General features: G+C 40.9%; 1 protein-coding gene across 1 annotated transcript in view; it reads left to right on the top strand.

The window, feature by feature from the left end:
- The first annotated feature begins 3316 nt into the window (after window positions 1-3316).
- HNF4G (hepatocyte nuclear factor 4 gamma) overlaps window positions 3317-26243 on the top strand; it is an 88575-nt gene continuing 65648 nt past the window's right edge. Inside the window, exon 1 of the mRNA XM_048840992.2 lies at window positions 3317-3550. Coding sequence (XP_048696949.1) covers window positions 3385-3550 — 166 coding nt within the window. The 5' untranslated portion in view covers window positions 3317-3384. The remainder of the gene's footprint in view (window positions 3551-26243) is intronic.

Genomic DNA, 26243 nt, shown 5'->3' with positions numbered 1-26243 from the left:
AGCGTGTGTAACACCGCAAAGGGCTACTGCGGCTTTCCCGACGTTCAGTCCAACCTCCCAAGCCCTCCGTACCTGGCTGGATGATGTAGTTAGAGATAGAGGGGAGGGGAGAGGGATCATGGATTCCGCTTGAGGAGATGACAAGTCTATAGGGCCATATCGTGCCATCATCACTTTTACTCTCCTACTGCACTCACGATAGCCTCCACTCCCCACAAATTTCCCCACGATCGACATAAGTACAAGACGCAGGTGCCTGGCCTATGAGGCAAACCAAAAAGGCCGCATAGTGACGCGATCTGCTCCGGTTTCTTGGCACGGTGGCTCTTTTGCGATCACAATGATTTTATTTTGAAAGTGACACGTGAAAATAACTTAGTAAAGGTAGAATGGCCAGGGAGGCTACCATCAAGATGCCACCTCCCCCCTACAGCTTCTTAACGAAATGGCAACGAAAATAGGCAGCAGATCGTAAAACTACTCTGACAAGAAACTAAAGTAGAAATGAAAACCGTGAGTGACATTAAGTTGAAATCAAATGTGGCCTTGTGTGTCGAGAAATATTCACTGTGCACAAATATTCACAGCTTATCAAAGACATTCCATCTCATCTTCTACAAGACATTTAGTTTTGATACAAAGTAGCAGCCATTCCCATTGTTTTTTTCCAACAGAGTGATTACCCTGGAAGTTTGTATCCCCTGAAATTGTTCGATTCATTTACAACTTCGTAACAATTATTAAGTCAATTTGCATCTCTATCTTGTGATAAAGATTTGCCTCTGGTGACCAAGTGGCTTCACTGTACAAATTCCGTGCTAATTTGGAGAGAAAACAAATCATGTCCGCTCCTTTTATTCATATACCATAAATGACCATTAATAACTGGCATCACACGACTGGTTTAGATTATCAGATGCGGTTTGCAGCTTTCAGTCAGTAGCAGATACTTTTCAAACTGGCCACTTGCTTCTGCAAATTACCACAAACTGCATTTAAACCAGCAGCACTTGCATTTATTTCATTGTTAATATTACCCTGGCATGCAGAATCCCTAGCATTTTGTCTGCGGCAGGATAGGGACAGCATACACCAGCCTAAAATCTTCCAGAGTGAGTTTTACTGGCCTTTTAAAAATACCCTTTAAAATGACACTCGAGTTCTTGGGAGCTATTTACATCTTCCTTGCTGCATAACTGGATAATTATATCTGGTTATTAATGAAGTTTACTAAATGGTTAAATAGCCATATAACGTCCAATGCATTCAAAGTAAAAGTCGAATGCCTCTAATACTTTGATTCAGGATTTTCATGCAGAACGCTATTAATGAATTAGTATCACAACGAGAAAAAAGGCTTGGCACGATCCGAACGGTAAGAACATGGAGCAACCTTGCCGATTTCCTCACTGTGTAAACCAATAATCCTTGATCGCATTCAAATACTAGAGAAAGGGTGGAACAATGACCATATTTTCACGCTTTTACTTGAAACTGGTTGTTTTCTCTGTTGTGACAGTGCCAATAAAAAATCACTGGTCCATTCATATTTATTGTGATGGGATACAGAAGTGCTAACAAAGACAAGCTAAAGGAAAGCCCCGAATCTTCCTTTCCTAGGAAGACCTTTTCCCCCAGGAACTCAATAAGAAGACCTCTTTCTTGCCTGGTAACAGCTTGCCATATCCTGTTTTCAGTCACACCCGTGCGACCCCACAATGAACGATGCTATAGAAAACCTTCGATATTTTGCATCAAGATGATTATGTGTATCTTCTTGATGTCAAAGCGGCCGTAACGGGTGTGACTGAAGGGAGAATTTGGTTCCATGATAGGCTAGCCGTTAATTATTATTTGAAATAAATCTGCAATTTCCCAGAACAACGTCTGTTGTTATTTAATGGCTACTTCCTTGTGCCACAGTCTCTCCGAGGTGCTCTGGGTAAGCAGCTGAAGTTCCATCTAACTAGTATCCTTGATAAAGAGAATTGAGATGTTTTAGTTATGATACTTTACTGTTGTCCAGGGTTCTTTAAGAAAAACAACTCAATTTGTTCTAAAAACGATGCATTCAAAAAGAGATTCAATGAAACGGGAAGTAAGCTGAGTAAACTTCTGATCCAAGAGAGAAAGATTCAGCCCTTTGATGTACAAGGACATTGTTACTGCAGAACAATCGGGGAGGGGAAACATTTAAGGAGATTAAATGACTGCACAGGGTTAGTAACATGTTTGACTTGTTCCGATTAATTCCGAGGATCACACTGTTATTTAGGAGTTTGTGCTTGCGTGTTTTTGTGTCTTATCTATAAAAATCACATCGGTGGCTTGAAAGAGATCAGAGAGCATTGTAGAGAGAAACTTCACCTAGATGTCTTGGGTCCCAGTGCTAAACACTTGTGATAGTAGGAATGTTCCCCTCACACGCCAGGGTTGCTAGGCGGAATAAAAGTATTTATTTCAGTGCAAATAAACAGTCAAGGGAGAAAATATCTCGAAATGACTGATGAGTTATTTGTGTGTTGGGCTGGGGAAACAAACATCTTTCTCTTCACTGAAGTCGAGCACCTTTGTGTGTCAAACTTCCATTATCCATATAGGGATGATGAAAGTAGCAACTAGGATCCATCCCTTTTCTATATGCTAGGCAGGATGCCACTCAGCCTGCCCTGGGTCTCCAGTTTAGAGTGATCACGCTGCCATGATGGGGAGTGCTGCTCTGCCTTTGCCCTGCTAGCTCAGCAGGAAAAGCTGAAAGTACCTTCAGTACTGCTGTCTTGAATTTGTAAAGGGGATCTTATTGACTAGGTGTTGGCGGGGGCAGTGGGATAGTCCCCAGCCAGGAGGGCGGGAAAAGTGCACGCGTGCCAGGTTCGAGGCTGGCCTTTAAATCCAATCGCTTTCTAGCCCCACTGCATGGCTATGTGCCCTGTTGCCAGTGGGGCGAATGGCTCAGTTGGGGGGGGGGTGCCCTCTCAGAACAATGGCGCCACTGACTCCCCACCAAGCCTGCCGGGCTACCCCTCGGTGCGGCGGGGCAAGCAGGCGCTTGGCAGGTGCACGCCCGCCACGTGAGCCAGGGAACGGGCCCAGCATGGGGTTTTCGTGCAGCGCTTCTCGCCTCGGCCTCCCGGCCAGGAGCACCCCCTGGGGCCGAGAAAGCCGCTTCCCCCGAGGCGCTGGGGCTGCCCCGCCCGCAGAAAGGGCCCGGGCCGTGGGAGCAGCCGAGCCAGCAGGAGCCGCTTTCAGTTTTCCTTGAGGCGGCTGGTTACTGTTTAACATCCCCACCCACGTTTCAGTTTGTTTAGTAAATCGATCTGATGCTCGGGCTCAGCCTGGTGCCCTGTCGCCATTGAGCAAAGTTAATATCCCCCGCTCGAGCATATGGTAAAGGCTTTGCCAGCGAAACCAACCCAGCTCCCGCGGCCCGAGCAGGACGAGGGGCCCCCTGGGGGTTGGCGGGAGCCGTTCCCGGGGGATGCCGCCGCCGCCCTGACTTGCCGAGCTGCGACGCGAGAGGCAACGGAGCCGCCGCTGTGCCCAGCAGCAGGTAAGTTTCACTTGTGAGCCGGGAGTAACTGAGCGCCCCTCCCCCGCCACGCCGCTGCCCTTGCTTAGCACAGGGGCAGTCGGCTTCCCGGCCCAGCGCCCCAGGAGCCGCCGCCGCCGGCTTGGCTCGGGCTTCTTGGAAGCGGCGCCAAGTGCAAACGCAAAAAGTGGCTCTGGCTGCGCGAGGGAGAACAATGGTTTCCTGAGGGGGCGGGTCACGCGCCTCTGGGCGAGCTGCAGAAATCCATTTTGGGAGGGTGCCGCTGCAGGTTGCGGGGGGGGGGGGGGGGGCTGGGCCGCAGGCGGCCCACGAGGCGTTTAACGTGGAGGGCAGGGAGAAAGCAGGGCACTGGCATATCGAGAGAACGGCCAACGCATTCCCACGACTCTAAACTGTACTTGCTCTGGTAACAAGAGAGGGGAAGCTTTGCACAGGAAATGTTACCTTGTTGAGTTCCGGGCCTGAACCTCGTGACCACACGTGAAGTGGGCTGGTTTGTTATTGTAGGGTTGGTGATCACAATGACACTTGGGAATTATGGAGGGCCTTATCAGGGCATGCTAAAGCGCACCTTTTCTTTTTCAAAGGTAAAAACATTGTCGCATAGGCGGGGGGAAGAGCAAAGAATGATCTAGATTTCACACACAGATACCAGGTCAAGTTTTGGGGCCTACCGGTGCTTGCAACCTAAATAACAGAAGAACAATTAATGGTGCAGTCTATGATACTGGCTTCCATTCCTGGTAGTTGGCATGAGAAATAGGTTCACATATTTTATTCAACATCTACTGTGCAGCAAAAATAACATAATTCTTCAAGTTAGTTTTCACATTTGGTATGGTCAATAATACCCCATCTCCATGCTAATGTGGGAAATTTCGTTATATAGCTATCAAACACTGTCTTTTTTTGTACTGTGGAGTGTATAATATGTATTTTAGAAAAAAGAAAAGGAGTACTTGTGGCACCTTAGAGACTAACCAATTTATTTGAGCATGAGCTTTCGTGAGCTACAGCTCACTTCATCAGATGTATACTGTGGAAACTGCAGCAGTCTGCTGCAGTCTGCTGCAGTTTCCACGGTATACATCTGATGAAGTGAGCTGTAGCTCACGAAAGCTCATGCTCAAATAAATTGGTTAGTCTCTAAGGTGCGGTATACATCTGATGAAGTGAGCTGTAGCTCACGAAAGCTCATGCTCAAATAAATTGGTTAGTCTCTAAGGTGCCACAAGTACTCCTTTTCTTTTTGCGAATACAGACTAACACGGCTGTTCCTCTGAAACATGTATTTTAGAGTTACTGTCATTTCCATTTGTATTATGAAGCTAATAAAGTATTTTAAAGTGTCATCCATATTATTAATTGAGTTTCTGAAAACTCATTGTGTGAGCCAGATTGATTGTATTAAACAGTTTTCCAGGTTCCTGAATCTCTTGATTTTAGGATTCACTTAAGAGTCATTGGAGAAAAATATAAAGCACTAAATAATTCCCATGTCCCTTAAAAGTACTATTTTGGAGCTTTTGCAACATGCCCAAGAGAAATCTGAAACATTCAATTATATCCAGGTGTTGATAGAATATCATGAACAAGGTATTGTTGATTTTTCCTTTTTTATTGTGAGAGAAATGATAGAAAACCTTTAAAATGGTCTTTTGTAACAGTCTACACTTCCCATCATTTCTCTGTCTCTGAAGGTTTGACAGGAAAAAAGCATTTAAAAGGGCTATTCGTTGTCTGGTACTCAGGTCCCTGTCCCTCTCCTCCTCTCTCACTGATGCATACCAGCGGCTCACCTCATACACATAAAAAATATTAAGGTGTTGGACAAGATTGTAATGCAGTTATCTTGTTCAGAATGTTATCCTTCATTTTAGCAACTCACACATATGGAGCATATAGTTTCCTCCATTGGCTCCTAGCACAAAGCATAACTTTACCTAAAACTTATTCTTTATAAGAAAGGGGAGATTCTGGGCCAAATTCCGCTCTGTTACACTAGTGTAAATCCAGAGTAACTAATAGACCTAATTCACTGTTTTGCTACAGCTCTTTTGTGCCACAAAGCCATCTTCCTAACTATACTTTTCAGCATAGGAGGAATCTCCAGGAAATGGGAGCCAACAGAGTAGCTCTATGCCACCCAGTATAGAAGGCATGGCTGGAGAAAAGGAAGCATGATTGGGGTGTGTGTGTGTGTGTGTGTGTGTGTGACCTGGCAATCCCGAATTACCTGATCAGTCCCTTATGGATGTGCACAGTCAGACATAAATTATTATCAGCCCTGAGGCTGCTCTAATCTCTACTGGGGGTTGATCTGGATCCTGACCCGGGTGAGGGTGTCTAAAGGTGATGTAAAGACATCTTTGCCCCTGTGCTTCTTCAGGTCCTATGCCTAAGAAAGGGGGTGGCATATCCTACTTGATTTCAGTTGAGTCGCTGTGCACTTGCACCAATGTAAATGAGAATTTGAATGTCAATTTGCTTGAAGTGACTTATTCGGAATTTTGGTGAATATATTTGTTTAGCTACAAAACCAGTATCTACTTTAATCTTCTACTGACTTGCTGTATAAGAGCCTGATCCTGTAATGGTTTGAGTACACTCAGCTCCCATTGCGTCTCTCAGCAGACACTCAGATTTTTCAATGTTGGGCCTGAAAAAGAGGACCAATACATATTTTTGATGTTACATATTTATATATCCAGTATTATATGTCCTTCTACATTGTTTTTTTTTTTGTTAGATATGGAGAAAACCAAAAATATTTCTTAAGCTTTTATTAATTCTTTTATAACATGTGAGATCACCAGTAAAATCAAACTTTTCTTTAAGGCATCCAAAATTAGTAACACAGTAACTGGCATTTTTATTAATAACACCTGCTGCAAAAAAGGTGGTTCCATCTGGGGAATTTCTGAGTAGTCAGTAAAACGTTGTGATTTCTGCTTATATGAAAAAAATCTGTTATATCAAGAATAAGTATGATATGCAGATAGTTGAGTTAAGAATCAATCACTGGTATGATGCTGTCATAGAATCATAGAATATCAGGGTTGGAAGGGACCTCAGGAGGTCATCTAGTCCAACCCCCTGCTCAAAAGCAGGACCCATCCCCAATTAAATTCATTCTGAGCCAAATAGATTTTGGTTTGGACCTCTTTAAAGTAAAATGGACAAGCTGAACTCCATTTGTTAATTTCTGCACCTGTGCTCTAGATGGTATATTCCATACCCTTTTCCCCCTCTTTCACTCCCTCTTCCCATAATACCATACAATAATATAGCTTGTGGATTGGCTATTTGATAGCTTACTGGTTAGGCTATTTAGGGATCACACATTCTTAATTTTCAATAGTAGTAAGGGCCCTTTGCTAGCTAGTTTTACAGCTTATAAGGTTTTAAAGATCCTTTGATTAATTTCTTTTCACCTGTTATTTAATTGAGCAACTCAGCTGTATGGAAGGCCATCTTTTGCTTCCTAAGTAAGTTTAAAAGCAGGTAAAGAGATCCTGTTTACAGTGACGTTAAGGAGGAAAATGTAGGCAGAGTTGTATCTTACACAGCACTGCTTCTTGTTGCTGTCTGATACATAATGTTTGATGGCTACATTGTTCCACTGTTTATATAGACTTTATTAGAAGGTAAAGGTTGATATTATTTTGTGATAAATTGTCACTTCTTATCATAGATGGTGATTTTTTATATCTGTTATAAGAAAGCATTCCATAAGCAAATTGTATTTGTAACATACTATATGTTACACTTAACAACGGTATACACATTACACAGAACTTGTTTGGTGTGCGCATCATTCTGAATCATGCCTACATGTTTTACTATTTTAAAGTATCCTGTATCATGTAAAGTTTTGGGATGATTTGCATCACGACCAGAGAGTGTGCTTAATGAGCAGCATTTTTGACACATGAGAGATGTTTCAATGCTTCCTTCAATCGCTTTGTTTCAATCAATTATTTTTCATTTCAAAATTTCAATTAAAAAAGCAACAACAAAAAATTGGGTTGGATAGCGTATATAATGTCACAGCTGAAATCTATCAAACTGAAAGGCCCAGGCTACATTTTCAAACCTTTTTCAATTGTCAATTTAAGTAAATTGAAAATGAAAGGTCTTGGTTTCAGGATTGGGCCATTGAAACACAAGCATGCTGCTTTCATTTTGTAGAAGGGCAATCTCCCGCCACATAGGTATTTTTAAAAGGTTCATTCATAATTCTCCCTTCACTGTTCTATTGGAAATGACAGAATTCATTATTTTGAGGTCCTGAACTATTTTTCTGCAACTCGGGTGATGAATTGTATGAAATTTAGTTCACAATATGACATGGCATCCCACGAGATTTTTAAAATTCTCAGGTCTAGAGCCTTCCCTCTGTGGCACACCATTGGGAAGATCTAGAGAGCCTTAGTCCAGATCCTCTGCCCCATATCTCCCATGAAGTAACAGGGAAGTATCTCTATCTAGTATTGACAGCAATTCTAAAAAGGGGGCTGGCACTCATATTTGGTAATTTACCAGAGCTTTCCAGACAGTTAACACAGGCAACAGCATCCACTAGCCAGGGGTGCTTTCTGAATATTCAACCATATATTCCCTACTCCATGGTTGCCCTGGCCAACAGGATCCCAGCAGCAGAGGACACCTGCAAATAACTTTTCTCTTACTATCCATTCCTGCTGGGGCAAAATTTGGCTCCAAACTCTGGGCTAGATTTGAACTGGTAGCCTAGAGGAAAGCCTCCATAATTCCTTACAATCACATAAATCATTTACTATCCCATTTCAGTATTGGCCATCCTACTGAGTGGTTTCCTAAAATCTCTTAATGGAAATGGTCTTCCTTTTTGGAGGCTTTGGTCAGACAGACATACAATGATTCTGTTAGATTGATTTGAGATCTTTTGGGTTGGCTACCAGTTCAGTAATTTTTTACAATGTTTGTTCAGTTGCTCTTCAGTCTGCACTTTTGAGAATGTCACCAGGAAAACTGAATTAATAATCTTTTTACTTTTGAACTATGCAAATACAATGGTTGTTTTTAATTGTTGACCAGACATTGCTGATAGCTGGTGCCTATGTAATATGTATGTATATATGTTTTCTCTGTCACTATTTAGGATATCAGTTACTGGTTTCTGTTTTGGATGTTTAGATCCCAAAATGCATTGCACTCTTTCATAAAGAACTATATTTTTAAGAAGCGTTCACTATCTTCCGTGTGTCTTGTCACAGTTCACTTTTAACATTTTTCTTACTCTTCTGTTGTTGCTTTTGACTTTCATATATTTTTCTATTATTCTTGCTCCTTGCTTTGAGCTTCAGTGAGTTTCTATATTAATATTAAACATATAACTGTAACATGTGGTTTAGGTGAACTTGGAGACACATTTTTTGAGTCTCAAACAGATTTGAACTGCCAGAACTTGTTCTAACATAAATTCAAACCACAGCACTAGAATATCATAACAGGAATAATTTTGGCCATGACAATGCTGTTGACAAAAGAAATAATAAGAACAAAGACAAGAGATACAATCAGCTTCAGCATCAGATTCTGCTTATTGTTTTAGAATCCTGTAGATAAATAAATAACCCCATCACAAAGGTGTACTATAAGACTTAAATCAATACAAGGAATGACTAGTCATTATGTCAAAAGGAAAAGGAATATACATAAAAATGGAACAGAAGGTCCTGTATTAGAATTTGCATAGAAGATGATACAGATGAGAGATGACTGGAAAAACAGGGGGGTGAGGGTTAAGGATGGGGTAAAGGATTTATTGATGTGAAAACGTGGAATGCCATTTGTTTACTCTACCTAGCTTCTGGACTAAAAATGATACTTTGGAGTGAACTTTTTTTATTTTTATTTTTAGTGTGGTAGAATTAGGCCCTACTCTTAAATTATTCAGAACATATTTAAAGCAAACTGACTTGATATTCTGCTATCTTTTATCAATTTATTAATATTATTTAACATTGAATATAGCAACATAGATTATAAAACCACTGAGGAATAATCCAATCTAGATTAGAAACAGGAGTTGAGGGCACTCAGCACTTCACAGGATCAGACCTTATTGAGAGGATGAGCACCCTAGAGAACTACAGGGTTTTTTTTTGTTTTGTTTTGTTTTTTGTTTGTTGTTGCTGGTTTCTTTGGTAAATCCTAGTATTTGTGGGGAAATGGCAAACTGGCAGCCTTGGAGAATGAGAACCTCTGTTTGTAAGGTAATACAGCATAGGCAGGAACAGTGCAAGTTTCTTCATACTGCTCCAAACTATGCCTCAGTCCTCAGCTGGAAGGGCCAAGAAGGTAATTCAGTCTTCATGCTGTCAGTCCTTCTTCACCCTGCTGTATCTGCCAACAAAGGAAAATGTAACAGTGCATTTTATGATTTGGACACTTGTCCACGAGAAACTTGACTGAGATCAGCAACTCAATTTAAATTTTGAACAATATGTTGGCTAATGGCAAAATTTGAGAACAAGCAATTCTACTCTAGTAATGTCTTTTTCAATAGGAAGGCAATAAAGGCCCCTTTAAAAAACTGAAGAAACATGGGAAACTTTAAATCAGTAAATTTATAGCCCAAGGACAAGGAGGTACTAAGTGGGTTACTAAAAGCAGGAAGCAGCTGAAAAAGGAATTCAAATTTTAACAAAAATTTCACCATGAGTTTTGTACGTATAAAATTTAATAAGAGTTTTTATCTCCTTTTACTCTAATAGGTCAAGTAATTTATTTCCTGAGATGTATTTGAAGTTGAAAAAAAATAAGCTCGAAAATGAAATACGCTGCCAGTACCCTGGCAAAGATCACTCTAAGTATGTATGGTATCACACAGAGTCAAATGAATGTTTTAAAATTAAGTTATATAATGTAGCAAAATCCTTGGCAGGAAGAAAATGAGCACAGCTCAGACTGGTTCGGAGAATAATAACAGCCTACTGGAGCAAATAGTTTAACCCTTGGCACTCTACACCTTTAGTTGCTTCACATTTTAGGCTAGACCCATTATTTCCCACCAAGGTAGTGGCTGATCAGGGTGCATCATATAACAGCTGTCGCCAAGTATGTGCCGAATTGTTAAAACCCTCATGACATTAAGGTGATTCAGCAATCAGTCAAGACCATGTAGGTAAATGGACATGCAAAGGCTGTTGACCATTTGGTACTAACAGGCTGGAGAAGGCCTGGAAGAGTCGCTCTGCTCTGAAGAGTGACTATAAAAATAGCATTTTCTTATTCAATAGCTGTGATCTCTGTGGGTAATCAAAGTAGTAGTTTTTATATTTTATCATCAGTCTATGGAAAAAGTCTTCTCCCACTCAGGTCAATGTGGTTGAGGGGAAAAGCCCTAATCATCTCTATGTCTGACCAAACAGTCCAATAACAAAATTCCCCGAAGGAGGGTTATGTTGTACGCTTCCATATACAGACTATATCTGTAGGATTAAGCCTTGTCCCATAACTACAGTTCATTTAACTGTGGATGAGCAAAGTAGCCCTATTATCATCACCTAGCTGAAGAACCTGACTTACCCTGTAGTCCTTCAGTGAGAGAGAGGGCATTTTCTCTGGCATAGGGGAAGCTGTCTTACTTGATAATGACTTACTTTCCACAGTAACTATTCAGGATTTCTTAGTTTTCAATTATGATTTCCTCCCATTGAATGAGGATAATGGTGTCTTTAAGGGACTAAATTCTCTTGCTTCACAACTTACTTATGGTCTGATCCTATTGCCATTGAAGTCCAAACTCTAAGTGACTTCAGTGGGAACAGGATTGGCCCCTAAGATGGACACATGCCCAGTGCAAGTCTTTTGTAGTCGCAGTGACTATAAAGGGACTGTAGTTTGCAGAGAACAAGCATTGTCAGAGAAACTGGCTGTATATGCAGGCTCATCCTTCAGTTTTGTGAGGGAATGAGGAATCTTAAGAGACAATCCAGGCTAATGGGCCATATTAAGAAAGAAGTTGCATGTATGTAGATTTTGAGAAGACCAAAGGACCTATGTGTATGTGAAAACACTAAAGGGACCATCAATGCCTGCCAGTGAGAATGCATTTTCACGAGGAAAATATGTGAGTATTTTTTTGGGACTAGTGTTGGTGCACTGGTGTAGACTAGCCACAGGCATTTTTACCAGCATGTTACTGTTCCTGCACATAGGTTACAATTACATAGTTTATAGCAGTAATGTAATTCCACTGGTGCTGAAAAACAATGACAAATTTTCCTAGTGTCTGAGAGTCAGTGTTTGTCTGAATCCTGCATTATCCATAGCTGGGGGTAAAATTGGTGAGTAATATGAGATTGCTAGTTGCCTGCCTTCTCACACTGATACAAAACATTTAATTCTGATATTGGTATCTGACATAGATCCCTGTTGAAAATCAATAACCTGCTTACAGCAGGAACCTTACATCTTGACCTAAACCCATTTAGAACCATTTTATATGCCACATTAGTCATGTAATTTAAGGGAGGGAACCCTCTCAACAATCTACTGTTAGTGTATTCAGTTTATTTATTTTTGTTTTCCAGCCATAAGGGATGTTGATAACACTACTTGCACCTGGTAGTCTAAAAACATTTGCGTTTACATATTAAATACAGCAAAGGTTCTCAAATTGAGGTCCATGGAGCTCATGGTGGTGGTCTGCAGTGTGCTGGTGGGTAACGTACTGCCTCCTCTTCCTTAGCAGCAAGAACTAAGTTGTATTAGCAGAAGGTAAAAATAATTATTTTATTGTCCATGTAAGCAGCTACTATAGTTGTCACAGGGATGTTATACAATTGTACATGAGAAGGTAGGTGGTCTGTATGTGTGAATAAACTATAAATGGGTGGGAAAGTCATTCACCAGACAATCTCTTTATTAAAACATAGTTCACACTATGAAAAATTTAGAACCCCCAAAGTTTACCAATTGACATGATAAAGTGCCATTGATTTTTGTGCAAAACTTCCAGTCAGTTCATTGCAAGTTCTATGCGCACAGCAATGGTAGGATAAAGTGTCTACTTTTATTCATACTTTCAATTTGTAGTGGTGGAAAATCTTTGAAATTCCTTGCCATAACCCTGGGGAACTACACTAAATAAAATAAATGGGAAAGGTTTGATTTTGACTTTCAAGAAAGCTGAAGATAGGCATTATCTGAGTTAGAAAAGTCTTGAGTGTCACATGTAATAAGTGTGTTAAGAAATAAGGTTTAGTATGCTTAAGGTCCCCTGTTTTCGGTTTTTATTTTATTTCCCCCCAGAATTTATCGGTGTTTATGACTACAACAACAAAAACAGGTAAATATCGGTGGAAAAAATATTAAATAATTTTCTAGGTAAATATTGGGGTTTATTTTGCTGGACAGAGGGACAGGGGGAAAAGTATTCAGTAGTTTAATGCTTTGATGAATGGTATTCAGTGCTGCAGAACTAAAACAGAACTCAAAATGCAGTGCCACCTCTGAGTTTAATAAAACAATATATCTGTAATCCCCAAATAAAACTTTTCATTTGAATAAACAGTTTACTGTTGTAGACTTTTAGAACTATTACCCTGTAAACATTTATATTTAGTAATTGGGCCGTGCCATTTGCAGAGCATACACTCAACAACTTCATCCTCTCTCCTGTATTTGTTTTTTTAAAACTTCCGAATACTTCCTTGTGTTTTGAAATCTATTCTGATACTAATTTTCTTTTTGTTTCCATTTTAGTGTGTCAGATTTTTAAAAACTGTAGTTATCTGTTAGCAGCTTGAAATGTGTATGTGGTGGGTGTGAGATTCATCAGTATGTTCAGAGCTTGCATGCATCCTGTTTGTTTATTCTGTGTATCTTCTAGACCAGTGGTTCCCAAACTTGTTCCGCCGCTTGTGCAGGGAAAGCCCCTGGCGGGCCGGGCTGGTTTGTTTACCTGCCGCGTCCGCAGGTTCGGCCAATTGCGGGTCCCAGTGGACACGGTTCGCTGCTCCAGGCCAATGGGAGCTGCTGGAAGCGGCGGCCAGTACGTCCCTAGGCCCGCGCTGCTTCCAGCACCTCCCATTGGCCTGGAGCAGCGAACCACGGACACTGGGAGCCGCGATCGGCCGAACCTGCGGATGCGGCAGGTAAACAAACCAGCCCGGTCCGCCAGGGGCTTTCCCTGCACAAGCGGCGGAACAAGTTTGGGAACCACTGATCTAGACTAATACATAGCCTTACTTCAACAAGCAGATTTGCATATATACACGGGCTAATGTATTATTGTGATACATTTATCTCATGCAATGTATTGTATTTTCCTAATAAAACAAGTTATTTTTTATATATTTGAATGATAGAAAAGTAGGATGAAAATTGGAAGAAAAACAAATAATATTTTTTCTTAAAACCCAGAATTTAAACAGAAAACAAAGGGGCTTAAGTATGTTTTATAAATATGGTGATGTCTATTTTTCCAGTGTCTTGAGATTTGCAGAAATACCCAACCATATACATGAATATCTAGTTATGCTTGTAAGAAAAAAGATACAGTATTATTTTTAGTAAATGTTTGATTATTACCACAAACTTACTTAAAACTGATACATTTTTAAATTATATGCATGTCTATGCTTTACTAGAGTCAGTCATTAAAATGCCTTGTTTTATCTTTAGGAATTTCATTTAATTCATTAAAACCCTATTTGTGTTTACTCAATTGATTTTTATTTTTAAGAATGAGTCTCTACTAAAATGACAATGGAGACAATAAAAATCTCATATTTTGGGACTTCTTAAATTGGGGTTTAAAATAAGTAAATTGGTTGAGCTGGTTGGATAATCTGGTACTTGGTAACATACCTCTCAAATTTACCTCATCTTATCATTTATTTTAATCCCAAAATGATCTATGTTCTACATAAATGAGATATCCCATGACTTTTATTGTTGACAATTATTTACATCGAGAATAAAGAATCATAAAGCTGAGATAATAGAATTATTGAAGGAACAAATCCTATAGCATTTTAAATTTCCTGCCTGTTTTTGTGTTTCCTTATTTTGTCACACATTGCATCCCACATTTGGCCCTAGTACACTTGAGTGTACCAAGCAGTGTTGAGCTTTCCACAGTTCACATGCACCTCCCAAATCTACAGGGTTATAATTAAAAAAATCCCCTTAATTAATGTGATGTTAACTCTTGATTTTTCTACAAATATTTTTCTATTGACTGACATAGCTACAGTCATACCTGAATAGTCTTGTCATAGTTGACTCAAGCTGTATGTGTGTGACAGTCACTTTAGAAATTGATATTAAGAAATAGGTAAGAGGTACAGTTACTTATAGGATATTTTTTGTGTGGCATAAGCTGGTCATAGGTACCTGACTGTTTTGGAGCAGTCAGCCAGCCTTTGCAGGAAAGATGGAGAAAGTAGCAACTTGTTTATGTGTTAGCAGCAGCATGCGAAACTGCAGGATGCCATGTTGTTCCTATCCTGGCAGAACTGTGCTGCTGTCAGCTGCACTAGAACTGCTGCTAAGTGCTCCCTTTAGAAAAGGAAGGGAAGGGATCCAGGAGGAATGCTGGAGGAGAATTCTTTCCATGTTTTGTCTCCTAGTTCCAGTCACAACCTCATTCCCTACCCTTTGAATGCAAGGTCTGTTCAAGGCTACTGCCAACATTTGTTGTAGTCTGTCCATAACTGGTGGGTCTGTGGCACCAACAGTACAGAAGTGAGCTGGCTAAGCAGAAGTGCATGCATTGTATCTTTTCCAAGGGTGTAGCAGGGGCCACAATGTGTCTGGGATAGTGAGAGGGGATCCAAGGAGACCAGTGGTAGACAAGTATAGGAAACAGAGAGGAATTAGAGAGAAATCAGATCAGAGTCTGGAGCGAGCCTACTGAGAGTTTTAAAAGTCAGAAAGACCCTTTTAACCTGGATCTTGAAATGAATGGGGAGCAAGTGGAGTCATTTCAGGATGGCAGTGATGTGGTTGTGATTCTTTGTTCATGTAAGAGGGTGACTAACAGCAGTCTGTTCATGCTGAAGTTGGGAAGCTTGCATTTGGAGGCCACAGAATTACAATAGTCAGGGTGAATGGAGACGAAGGCAGAGATGGAGTCAAGGCAATTGGTGTTCAAGTGCAGTGTTCCAGGAATGGAGAAGGCAGATTTGCAAGCAGAGGGATGTGGGAAGAGAAGAAAAGGTCAAACATGACACTAACATTACTGAGAGTGGAAGCAAATCAAAAAGAAGAGAAGAGAAATAAAGGAGATGAAACTGTTTTGGGACACAAACCTGATACACTTTGTCACAGGAAGCTGAAAGGAAGCCATACATTTATTTGAACTGGACAGGAAGAGGGTGAAGAGAGAAAGAGAGACGTCCTAAAGGGTGTTAAATATTTGTACAGTTGATAGAGCAAAAGCAATGGTTAAAATTATAGGGAGAGCATTGATGGCTGCAGTTGAAATGCCCAAGAGAAGTTAGTAAGATAATGATCAGAAGAAACAAGGTACATAGGCAAAGGCAGATTACGGATTTGTGGGGCCCTGGGCAAGAGCAAGTGGGGGTCCCTCCCCACTGCTTCTGCCTGAAGTCCCCCCAACACTCCTGCCAGAGAGCTGGGTTGGGGCGCGGGGGCTTCCCCCACCCACCCAGCGGTCCTGCTGGGGAGTGGGTTTGGGGTGCGGGGACTTCCCCCCACTCCCCAACTGGAGTGGCAGGTGGAGGGGGCAGGCATTTATTTTTTGGTACTATCTGTATGTAAGGCATTTCTTACTTGCTTACCAACACAGGACCACTATTCCAGTTCTGTTTATTTGTTAAAATAAAGTCCAGTTCAACCAGTTTTGTGATATGAAATTGTTAACCTGATTTTTAAACATTGTTTCAAATGAAGGGTACCAATAATTTTGTATATCTCAGAACTGTATATCTCATTTTGTACATTAGAGATAATTCAGTTGATTTAATTTTAAAAAATAATAAAAAATCAGATGGGGTCACTCACCATTCTGTTAATGAGATATTTGTGCCTGTCTTATAGACACAAGTCTTTCAATCTTGGGATGAATGTTTCAGAAGGATACTTGGAGCGTCTTTCCAATGCTCAACCATTTGCGGTATTTTGTTTTTGTTGCAGTCATCACTGAAAATCCAATTTCAGAGAGATATGTGGAGCGGAACAGGAGCAAAGTTTTGACAGTGAGTTCACTGAGTTGCGGGTATTCACTTCTGACTTTGAGCCAGAAAATAGATAGTCACTTCGTGAAACTGTAACTTCAGACCCTCATCCCTTGACAGTTCCAATAACTTGTCCTCCAATGATGGCGACAGAGAGGTCTCAGTTTCTAGAGAGGGGGGTGGATCACAAGCCCATTGCTTTCCTTTCCATGGATCAGAGTCTGATGGGAAATAGTCCTTGAACTTTTGAAGCATTGATTGTAGATGGGATGCAATTATTTCATGTAGGAGAGGCAGATCCACATCTTTACTGTCATCAATAGCCAGAAATGCAAAAGATGGGAACGTGTCATAACAGTTGCACCCCACTCTCTCTTTCCAGACTTTGAGCTTTTTTTTTTTTAGAGGCCGTGATCTTGTCAGCCAATACAAAGACACTTGACATACTTTCCTGTATAGAGAGATTGAGCTGATTGAAGTGATCAAATATATCTGCCAAATATGCAAGCTTGGCGAGCCGTTGTAAGTCCTGAAAGTATGCTGCCGGAGGAGACTTCTTTTGAGACAGAAAGGCTTCCAGTTCACATTGCAGTTCATACACTCGATTTAATATTTTGCCATGGGATAACCACTGCACTTCAACGTGTAAGAGTAAGTAATGGTATTTGGACCCCATCTCTTCACACATTGTAGCAAAGATGTGAGAATTGAGTCAATTCGCTTTCACAAAATTCACAATTTTAACAACCATACAGAGGACGTCATTAAGCTCTTAAGACAATTTCTTGGCTGCCAAGATCTTTTGAGGAATGAAGCAGTGTTCCATCACGCTCGCCACTAAACCTGACTGTCTACGTGTCATTGCGGCCGCTCTGTCAGTGCAAATTCCAGCGCAGCAGTCCCACTGAAATCCAGGTCCTGTCACCTACTTGTTTAGGATCCAGAAGATTTCAGTACCTGTTGTGTTTTCTAGCAGTTTTTCACAACAGAGTAGATCTTTGTGAAATGTGCATTCATAGGCAACAAGAAACGCTGTGTTGGATAAGTCAATGGACTTTTCTAACTAAATTGCGAATGAGCTTGACATTCTCACCCTTTCTATCAAGTGAGCTTCGATGTCTTCTGCAATATCAGTGATTTGACATGAGACAGTATCATTTGACAGTGGAATTCAACTCACGTTTTTGGCAGCTGAATCACCCAAGACTTGGTGATGGGCATCTATTACTGAAGGCACAATTAGTTCTTCACCAACTCTAAATGGCAGTTCACATTTAGCTGTGTGTAGGGACAGCAGATATGATGCTTTTAACATTCCTTCATTTGATGTTACGGCAGTGTGTAGTAGTTTCTTTTGCCCCTTCACTTCATCCCACTTCCATTGGAAGAATTCCACTGGCTTTTCTTTTAAATTTAGATGCTTTTTTTCAAGGTGTCGAATCATTTTTGAAAGTTTCATAGCACTGATGCTCAGAGTCATGCCACATACAACACAGAGGGTTTTTACGCATTCTCCATCCTCACTTGCAACAAACCGATACTTAAGATGAATCATATCATTGACTGAAGGCCGAACGTTTCCTTTTCTTTTCTAACCCTTCTTCCTTACCATGTTTGGAGTCACTCGCATCTCTATTATGTTTTTCTGAACTTTTGTTAGTTCCAAAAAATCAATCCAGAGTTAACTGCTTTGACAATGACATTATTTGGTTTAGCTGAGGTAAAAGTTTTACTAGAACTTAAATTTCACTTTCTGTTAACTACTTCCTTCCAAGAAATGCATGTGCACATGCTTTGCATATCAGCACCATGGCAACTGATGTCAACCCAGTTGGTTTGTTCATTTACTTATTTATTATTTTTTAATGTTCAGAAATAATTAAATCAATACTGTGATGAAAAATATAAGTACATGTAAGGATGGTCTGAATGAACCTTGATAGCTAGCTGGGAGGGGGAGAGACTTCAGGAGCAAACTATATTTACATGAACACACCTACTCTGCCATGATATCCGGAAGATAGAGTGGTGTTGCTCAAAGTGATCAACTTTGGCTGGTGTTGGGTTACAAATCACTTAAGTACTAAATGCCGTGGTAGTGAAATGTTATCAATGTTCTTGTCTTTATTGTATGAATAAAAGGGGAACAGAACTATGTGTAACCTGTCCCAAATGAGAGGAACCACAGCTGGCAGGGTGGCCAGCCAGAGCAAGTGCTCAGATGGTGGAGCAGCAATGTGCCTTCTTCCCCAGGTGGGAAGTGAACTCACACAGATGTACCTCTGAACCCTGGGTCCTCACTGCCCAAGGACAACCACTGTGAGTGGGGTGTAGTGTGGGAGCAGGGGGAGCACAGATAAGGAATTTTTGGTGGTAGAACTCAAGAACATGGGGCAGAAGGCACTGCTCCCCACACTTTGGGGTGAGTGTCCTGCTCACAGTTTTATGATTATGAATCCTTCTTGTGGCATTTTCCCTAATTAATGTCAGGTGCCTTCCCTTCTTTCATTAAAAGTTTCTTTTCTACACTCAGACTCTGTTCTTGTGAGTGGGGATGTATTGCCTCTCAGAGGCGCCCAGGGGTGGTGTGTAATTTTCCCAGGGTACTGGGTGGGGGCTCGAGCCAGTTCTGTGTTGTATTGTTGAAAAAGAACCCCTAGATATTGAACCTAGCCCTGGTTGCTGCCGGCTCCACCTGGCTGAAGGGGTACATACAAAAATATTTTAAATATTAATATTCTGTGTCAGGGAAATATCAGGGACTGGCAAGGAGGTCCATGGAGCAGTTGTTGAGAAACACTGGTGTAGAGTCAGCAACTTGACCTTTACTGTACTTCATGGCAGGCACCACTGTCAGATAAAATATTTACTAATTGTAATGTGGGCTTTAATGGATCCTTTGCTCAAAACTTCTTAAGCATGTACACATGCAGTGGCACACATCCAGTACATAAAAGTTTTTGGCACATAAGTGTTTTATTTTTAGTGGTTTACAGCTAACCATAAGATTCTTCTTTAAGGGAAACCCACATGAGCAAGTCCTAAGAGTGAATGCTTTTTACTGGCAGTCCCCTTTCTGGTTACTGGAGTTGTTTTGTAGCTGATGCACGTTATAACAAACAAAACTCAGGCTAGCACAACAGGGCTCTGGACTCTCAATGTTACCATAATACAAACAGTTACCACTAGTGATAATCATGGTCCAATGGCAACAGTTTTGCCAGGTGAGCAAAAGGATGCTTCCTCACCTGATCAAGTTAAAAGGACCCGTCCTAAGTCTATCTCAGCTGGAAATTGCTCTTTGCAGATTTCATGGCAAGCAGCATTGTTCAACTATGCCAAGTTGCAACTAGCATTGATGCCACACTGTTCCTCAGAATGTCTGGTTTTGATGAACACTTTCCCACTCAGCAATGGCAAAGATGGCATAATCCTCCTCTAGATCCCAGGATTGGTTGTGGTCCACTGTCTCATTTGTGATTTTTTCTTTTTCATTTTGTTTGAGATTGAATTTGAGAGAGAGCTTTGTTCTGGACAGCAATTTATGGCAGTGGGCTGAAGAGATGAGATTTCACTGAATCATCAAACTAATACACAAACAGAAAATATGTGAAAATTGAAATGGCAAGGTAGAGTGGCTTGGTTGTTGAAGTAGATAAAATAACTAGGTTCTCAGGGAAATGAGGTAGGGATATTTTTTTTCTGAACTAGCTTTAGCTTGAACTGCAATAGCTGATGTAGAAAGCATAAACATTATAAAACTTGATGAAAATAGAAGTAAATATTTGTCACCCTTTCTTTCATTATTTGTGCTTAAGAATCTGCAGTTTTGTGATCCTCAGCCCAATGAAAATAAAACTAGTATTCAATGTGTGTACAGACAAATGTGTGTGTGTGTGTGTGTGTATATATATATATATATATATATATATATATATATGCTTCCTTAAATTGTGTGTGTGTATATATATTTATATATATATTTTAAATATATATATTTCGTTTATTTACTATGGGACTTTGCCATCAGAACAGTTTTTGATGTTGGAATGCACATAAAAATCAGGAATACACTGAGAAATCAATGTCTCTTGCTAGTTTTTTAATGAGAATAATAATGTATTTATTTTTCTTCCTTTACCCTTTGGAATCACTGAGGCAAATTGTGACTGATCTTAGCAATTTCAAGTACCTATTTGTGACTAGAAGAATAAAGTCAGCTTGGAGTAAACATTGCTGTGCTCCAGTACTGACACCGACATACCATATTGAGCTAAAATAGCCAGAAAGGCTGACAGAGCTTGCACGTCTCAAAGTTAGCTATCTATCCCCACTCCAGTGTGACTGGGAGCAGGGGAGCTACTTAGTTGTCAGTTAGCAAGGGATTAACTTCAGTCCAACTTCCTCCTCCTCTTGCTCAAGTACTCAGGGAGAAGCTGTAAGTGTGATGGCTTGGGGACAGAGGGAGAATACCTTTGGGAATGTTGGGCTTCACCTCAGGCTCCCAAGATTGGCCTGAATCCTAAAATGGGGAGTCTTGTTTCAAGGCTTGATCCAAAGCCTACTGAAGTCCATGGAAAGATTCTCATTGACTTTGGGCTTAGGATCAGACCCATAAAGTTTAATTTTTGAGGAAAAAGACTTTGTTGATGGCAACTGTTTTTCTACTAAGTTATTCCAATGGTTTATACCCCAAAAGAGATGTACTTTTTGGTTTTGTTCTGTTTAATTTTTAAATTCACTTGTATTTCCTTCTTCAGTTCCCTATGTAACCATGTCTATGTAACCATGTTTAGGTGGGGGTGGGGGGCGGAATGAAAGCTGGAGTCCCATGGGGCGGAGGGGGACTAAAAGGCCGAGCCCTGCTCCATGGAGGGTGCATAGCCCCAGCTCTGGAGCTGGCTGCAGCTGCGGGACACGGGTGCTCAACCCTGACTGCAGCTCCCGCCAAGCCCCGTAAGCAACCGGTGGGAACGGCGGTAGAGGGGTGAGGAGGGGTGGCCCTGTGAAGCTGCAAGGGGGGCACACGGCTGAAGCCAAAGAAGTCACGGAAGTCTGGTAAAGTCACGGAATCCATGACTGCCATGACCTCTGTGACTAAATCATAGCCTTAGTTATGAAAGTAAAAAAATTGCTTGAGCCCCGGCACCTCTTTCATTACAAATTAAGCACCACTTACACTGGGTAATTTGACTGGACTTGACTGCTGCTTTCTCCTTCCACCATACACCAAACAGAACTTGGAGCAGCACAGAATGGGGCTGTTGTTATTCTTTCTTTATTTGTTTTACACTAGTGTCTCGAGACTCCAGTCAAGAATCGATGTATACACCGAATGAAAAGGCAGTTCCTGCCTCAAAGAACTTTAGTGAGTGATGGTACTATTTGCAAAATTAAGATTTCCATTGCAAGCCTGACTTTCACAGCCCCTCCCCCGCTTTATTTACCAAAAAAAAAAATAAAATAGAATCTGCCTCACATTTCACATTTGCGTTCTTATGCCAGAGTGGGATTGGATTTTTCAAAATCCGAGTTAACTAATGACAGTTTGGGAAATGAGAGATTTTGAAAATTGTTCTAACTCATTTGGTCACATAGCAAATCATATGGTTGGATATGAACACTCAAAATTGGGAGTTAATCTGTTGGCCATGACAAGGACAAGTGCCTCTCCTCAGGAAAAGCTGGTGCTTAGATGTTTTTTAAATATATTAGATGAGGCTTATACATATTTTTGGAGGTCTGTATACTCCAGATCTTCTGATATCAGCCTGGTCCAATGTGGCCACCACAATGTCCATAATAATTTACTGGGCGTTGCAGATTTCGGGATCTCTGGTGACTTCTTACTGAATCCTTGCTCTTTGCTGTGACAGGTACCACATGATGATCTGTTTTTCTGATTTTGATATCTGCCCACTATGTATCTGACAGGAAATGACTGTTTTGAGTCCACAATGGACACTTATTTATCTTTTATATAGTTAAGCAATAGATTATATATATCTGAAACATCGGTGATATTTTCATCCTCTGAACAGATGACCTAAACTCCCTCATAGATTTCCACCATAACTTCAACAACCACCATGCATCCATCCAACTCTCTCCCTAGAACACTTTCACCTGCATCAACTTCCGGGACACAACAATAAGCTTCAACAATGGACCCCTACTGACAACTATGTACCAGAAACCCCTGGATCACCACACCACCAGTAACCACCAAGAGATCTGTTATATACAGCTTGGTGCTCAGATGCCATGGAATATGTTCCAAAGAAAAAGTCTAGGATACACATCTCAACACATGGAAGACTGCCTTCAGCAAACAAGGATGCTCCACTAAAGAAATAGATTATATCATAGAATGGGCCACTTAAATACCCCAAGAGAACCTGCTTCAAGAAAAAAAATACCAGACACCAAATACACACCACTGGTTGTCATCTACCGCCCCACACTGGAACCCATGCGTGGTATCATCAAACAATTACAATCTATACTTGATAGGAACCACATCCTGAAATAAATCTTTCCTGAACCCCCTCTTCTGGCCTTCAAACAACCCCCCTGACCCTCAGTCTCACCAAGTTCATCATCAGAAGCAAGTTCCCCACAGAGCAGGACACGCCAACTCTGAAGCAGCACCAGACCCCGCCAGAACAACAGATGCAAAACCTGCAGACATATCTTCACTGCTACAATGATCAGTACCCTCCACCTTTCAAGTTCCATGGGTCCTATACATAACTATCACAACAGGTGATTTATCTCATCGTATGACATCTTCAAAAGACAGGCCTGGGAACTTAAATTCATAACTTTGCTGGACACTAAAAAACATGGACTTTACAGATACACAGGTTTTATAGCCCATTACAAGAACCTGTAACACACCTTGCTGCCTACTAACCTTCCATTGTTCTATGACTGAGGTGCTCGCCTCCAACATTTTAAGTGGTCTTCTACAACATGTGTGAACCCTTTTTTGCTTAACAGTCAAGCTTGTATTTAGCTTGAACACTCTGGTTTCCTTCTCCAGACCTGAAGTTGAGATCTATGATGCTCGGAAGCTTGTCTCTTCCATCCACAGAAGTTGGTAAAATACAAGATATTACTTCATCCACTTTGTCTCTCGCCTATCGTTAAGCAAGACAGCCAAGTTTCTTCCTTGAAAATCATGCTATTGTAGAAGTTAATTAGATCCTGAGTTAGATCCTGAGTATCACAACTGGGTGATGAAACATATTTAGTATGAGTGAAAGTAGTGATCATTATAGGAGATTTATAACTTGATTACGGCAGTATTTTTATTAAGCGGCTAGTGAAACACTTTGTTATTGGTATCCTGTACAAACGTCAGAGACACAAACAGCCCTGATAATTTCTGTGAGTCTTTCTACTGTTATTAGGTTGTGCTGTCAAACACAAACTGCTATAGTTTAGGTTGGGTCATCCAATATTTTCTCAGTATCTTGTTAGCAACTGGTCAATTGACCATAACAATTTACTATAAACTTAGGTTTTCTTTATGAAAGTGCACTGGTTTTATTAGATATGAATAAACATTTTGAAAGCAGGATTTTACTCTATGGTTTGATAATTTTCTTTACAACTTTATCTTAAAAATGTATTTTTTTGTATTGTGGTGGCACTCACTATGCTGGCCATTATTCAAACATACAGGAAGACACAGGCTTTATCCCAAAGAGCCTTTAATATGATGAATGTTTCTCTCTTTTCAACTGACTTTAGAAGCAAAACTGTTTCCCACAGTTAGCTTGTCTTCATTCTTATCAGAACAGTGGGGCTTTCCAATGACAGGATACTTGTGTGGGTGGAAACTTCTCAGAAGAATAGAGGACTTATCAGTGTTTGCTTAGGATCTATTACATTCTCAGCCATAAAAGTAGCTATGCTGTCTATAGCACTCATAAATCTTCAGCCAGTCAAGGCTACTGTCTCTTCCTCATGCAATCTTGAATATAAAAATACTGCATGAATTTATTACATAAAATAGTTTTAATCTCAAAATAAATCACTTTCCCTATACCAGTTTTTAAAATAAAATTATAATTCAGTCTTCAAGATTGTTATGACACTTACAAGCACTGACACAAAATCTACCTGTGCACCCTACCTTAATATTGAAACCACCTGTGATATTGTTCTGGTGTGGAGTCACCAGATGGCACTGTTACATAACATCTTACAAGTTATTTTTCTTGGGGTGCAAGCAGTGTTCAGTCTTTGAAGAAATGCTGTATTGTTGTTAGATTTGTGATGCATATTACATTAAGGGAAGCTGTTGCAAACAACGAGGTAGTTGAAACTCTGCCTTAATATCTCTAGATAAAGTCAATTTTAGGGACAGTTCCTGAGAATTGGCCTTTGCTGTTGGGGCTGAGAGGGACCATCTCTGTTCCAAGACTGCTGTGTGTATATATAAATAAATAAAATTATACTAAGAAAATACCCAGATTCCATGTAATTAATATCTCCTCTAACAGGAAACCAGCCTGAAAACCATGAAATTGCTGCAGCTCAGCAAAGGGTCTGGAATCATAGAACTGTTGGGCTGAAAGGGACGTTCTAGTATGTCCCTCCAATACTGAGGCAGGACCACGTGTACCTCGACTATTCCTAACTGGAGTTTGTCTAACCCAGTGGTGGGCAACCTGTGGCCCATGGGCCATATGCGGCCCATCAGGGTAATCCGCTGGCGGGCCGCGAGACAATTTGTTTATATTGACCAGCCGCAGGCATGGCCGCCCGCAGCTCCTAGTGGCCGCGGTTCGCCGTTCCCAGCTAATGAGAGCTGCGGGAAGTGGCGCAGGCTGCAGGGACGTGTTGGCCACTGTTTCCCGGATCTCCCATTGGCCAGGAATGGTGAACCGTGTCACTGGGAGCTGTGGGCAGCCGTGCCTGCGGCTGGTCAATGTAAACAAACTGCCTTGTAGTCAGCCAGTAGAATACCCTGATGGGACGCAGTTTGTCCGCCACCGAACTTTAGTCACTACTGACATGGGTTGAAATCAAACAAGTGATCCCCATACTCCATTACCAGTTCTCAGAACCAACCAACACTCCTCTGTCTTGCATATTTTTATGACTTATACGTTGCTGAAACAAATGTTTAGTTTGTGCTAATGTTGGTCTGCTATGCACTCTTGCTTGAAAACAAAAAGACAAGAAATTCAAAATTTCTGTATTTTGACAGTAAAAAGGAAAAATACCCACTGGAGACCTACATAGAAAATACAGAACTGGAAACATATTTTGCTCAGAAAAACACAGATATTCAAGCCAGGAGACACAAGATCATGGCTAAAGGTCATAAGACTGAGATGCTCTCCAGAAAGCTGGTAGCCTGTTTACACATCAAAACATAATCTAAAGAAGTTCCCAAACTTGTTCCGCTGCTTGTGCAGGGAAAGCCCCTGGAGGGCCGTGGTGGCCAGTATGTCCCTCAGCCCGCGCCGCTTCCAGCAGCT

The sequence above is a fragment of the Caretta caretta genome, chromosome 2, assembly GCF_965140235.1.
Source record: "Caretta caretta isolate rCarCar2 chromosome 2, rCarCar1.hap1, whole genome shotgun sequence".
Lineage (NCBI taxonomy): Eukaryota > Metazoa > Chordata > Testudines > Cheloniidae > Caretta > Caretta caretta.
This window is presented reverse-complemented; position numbering and strand designations above follow the sequence as displayed.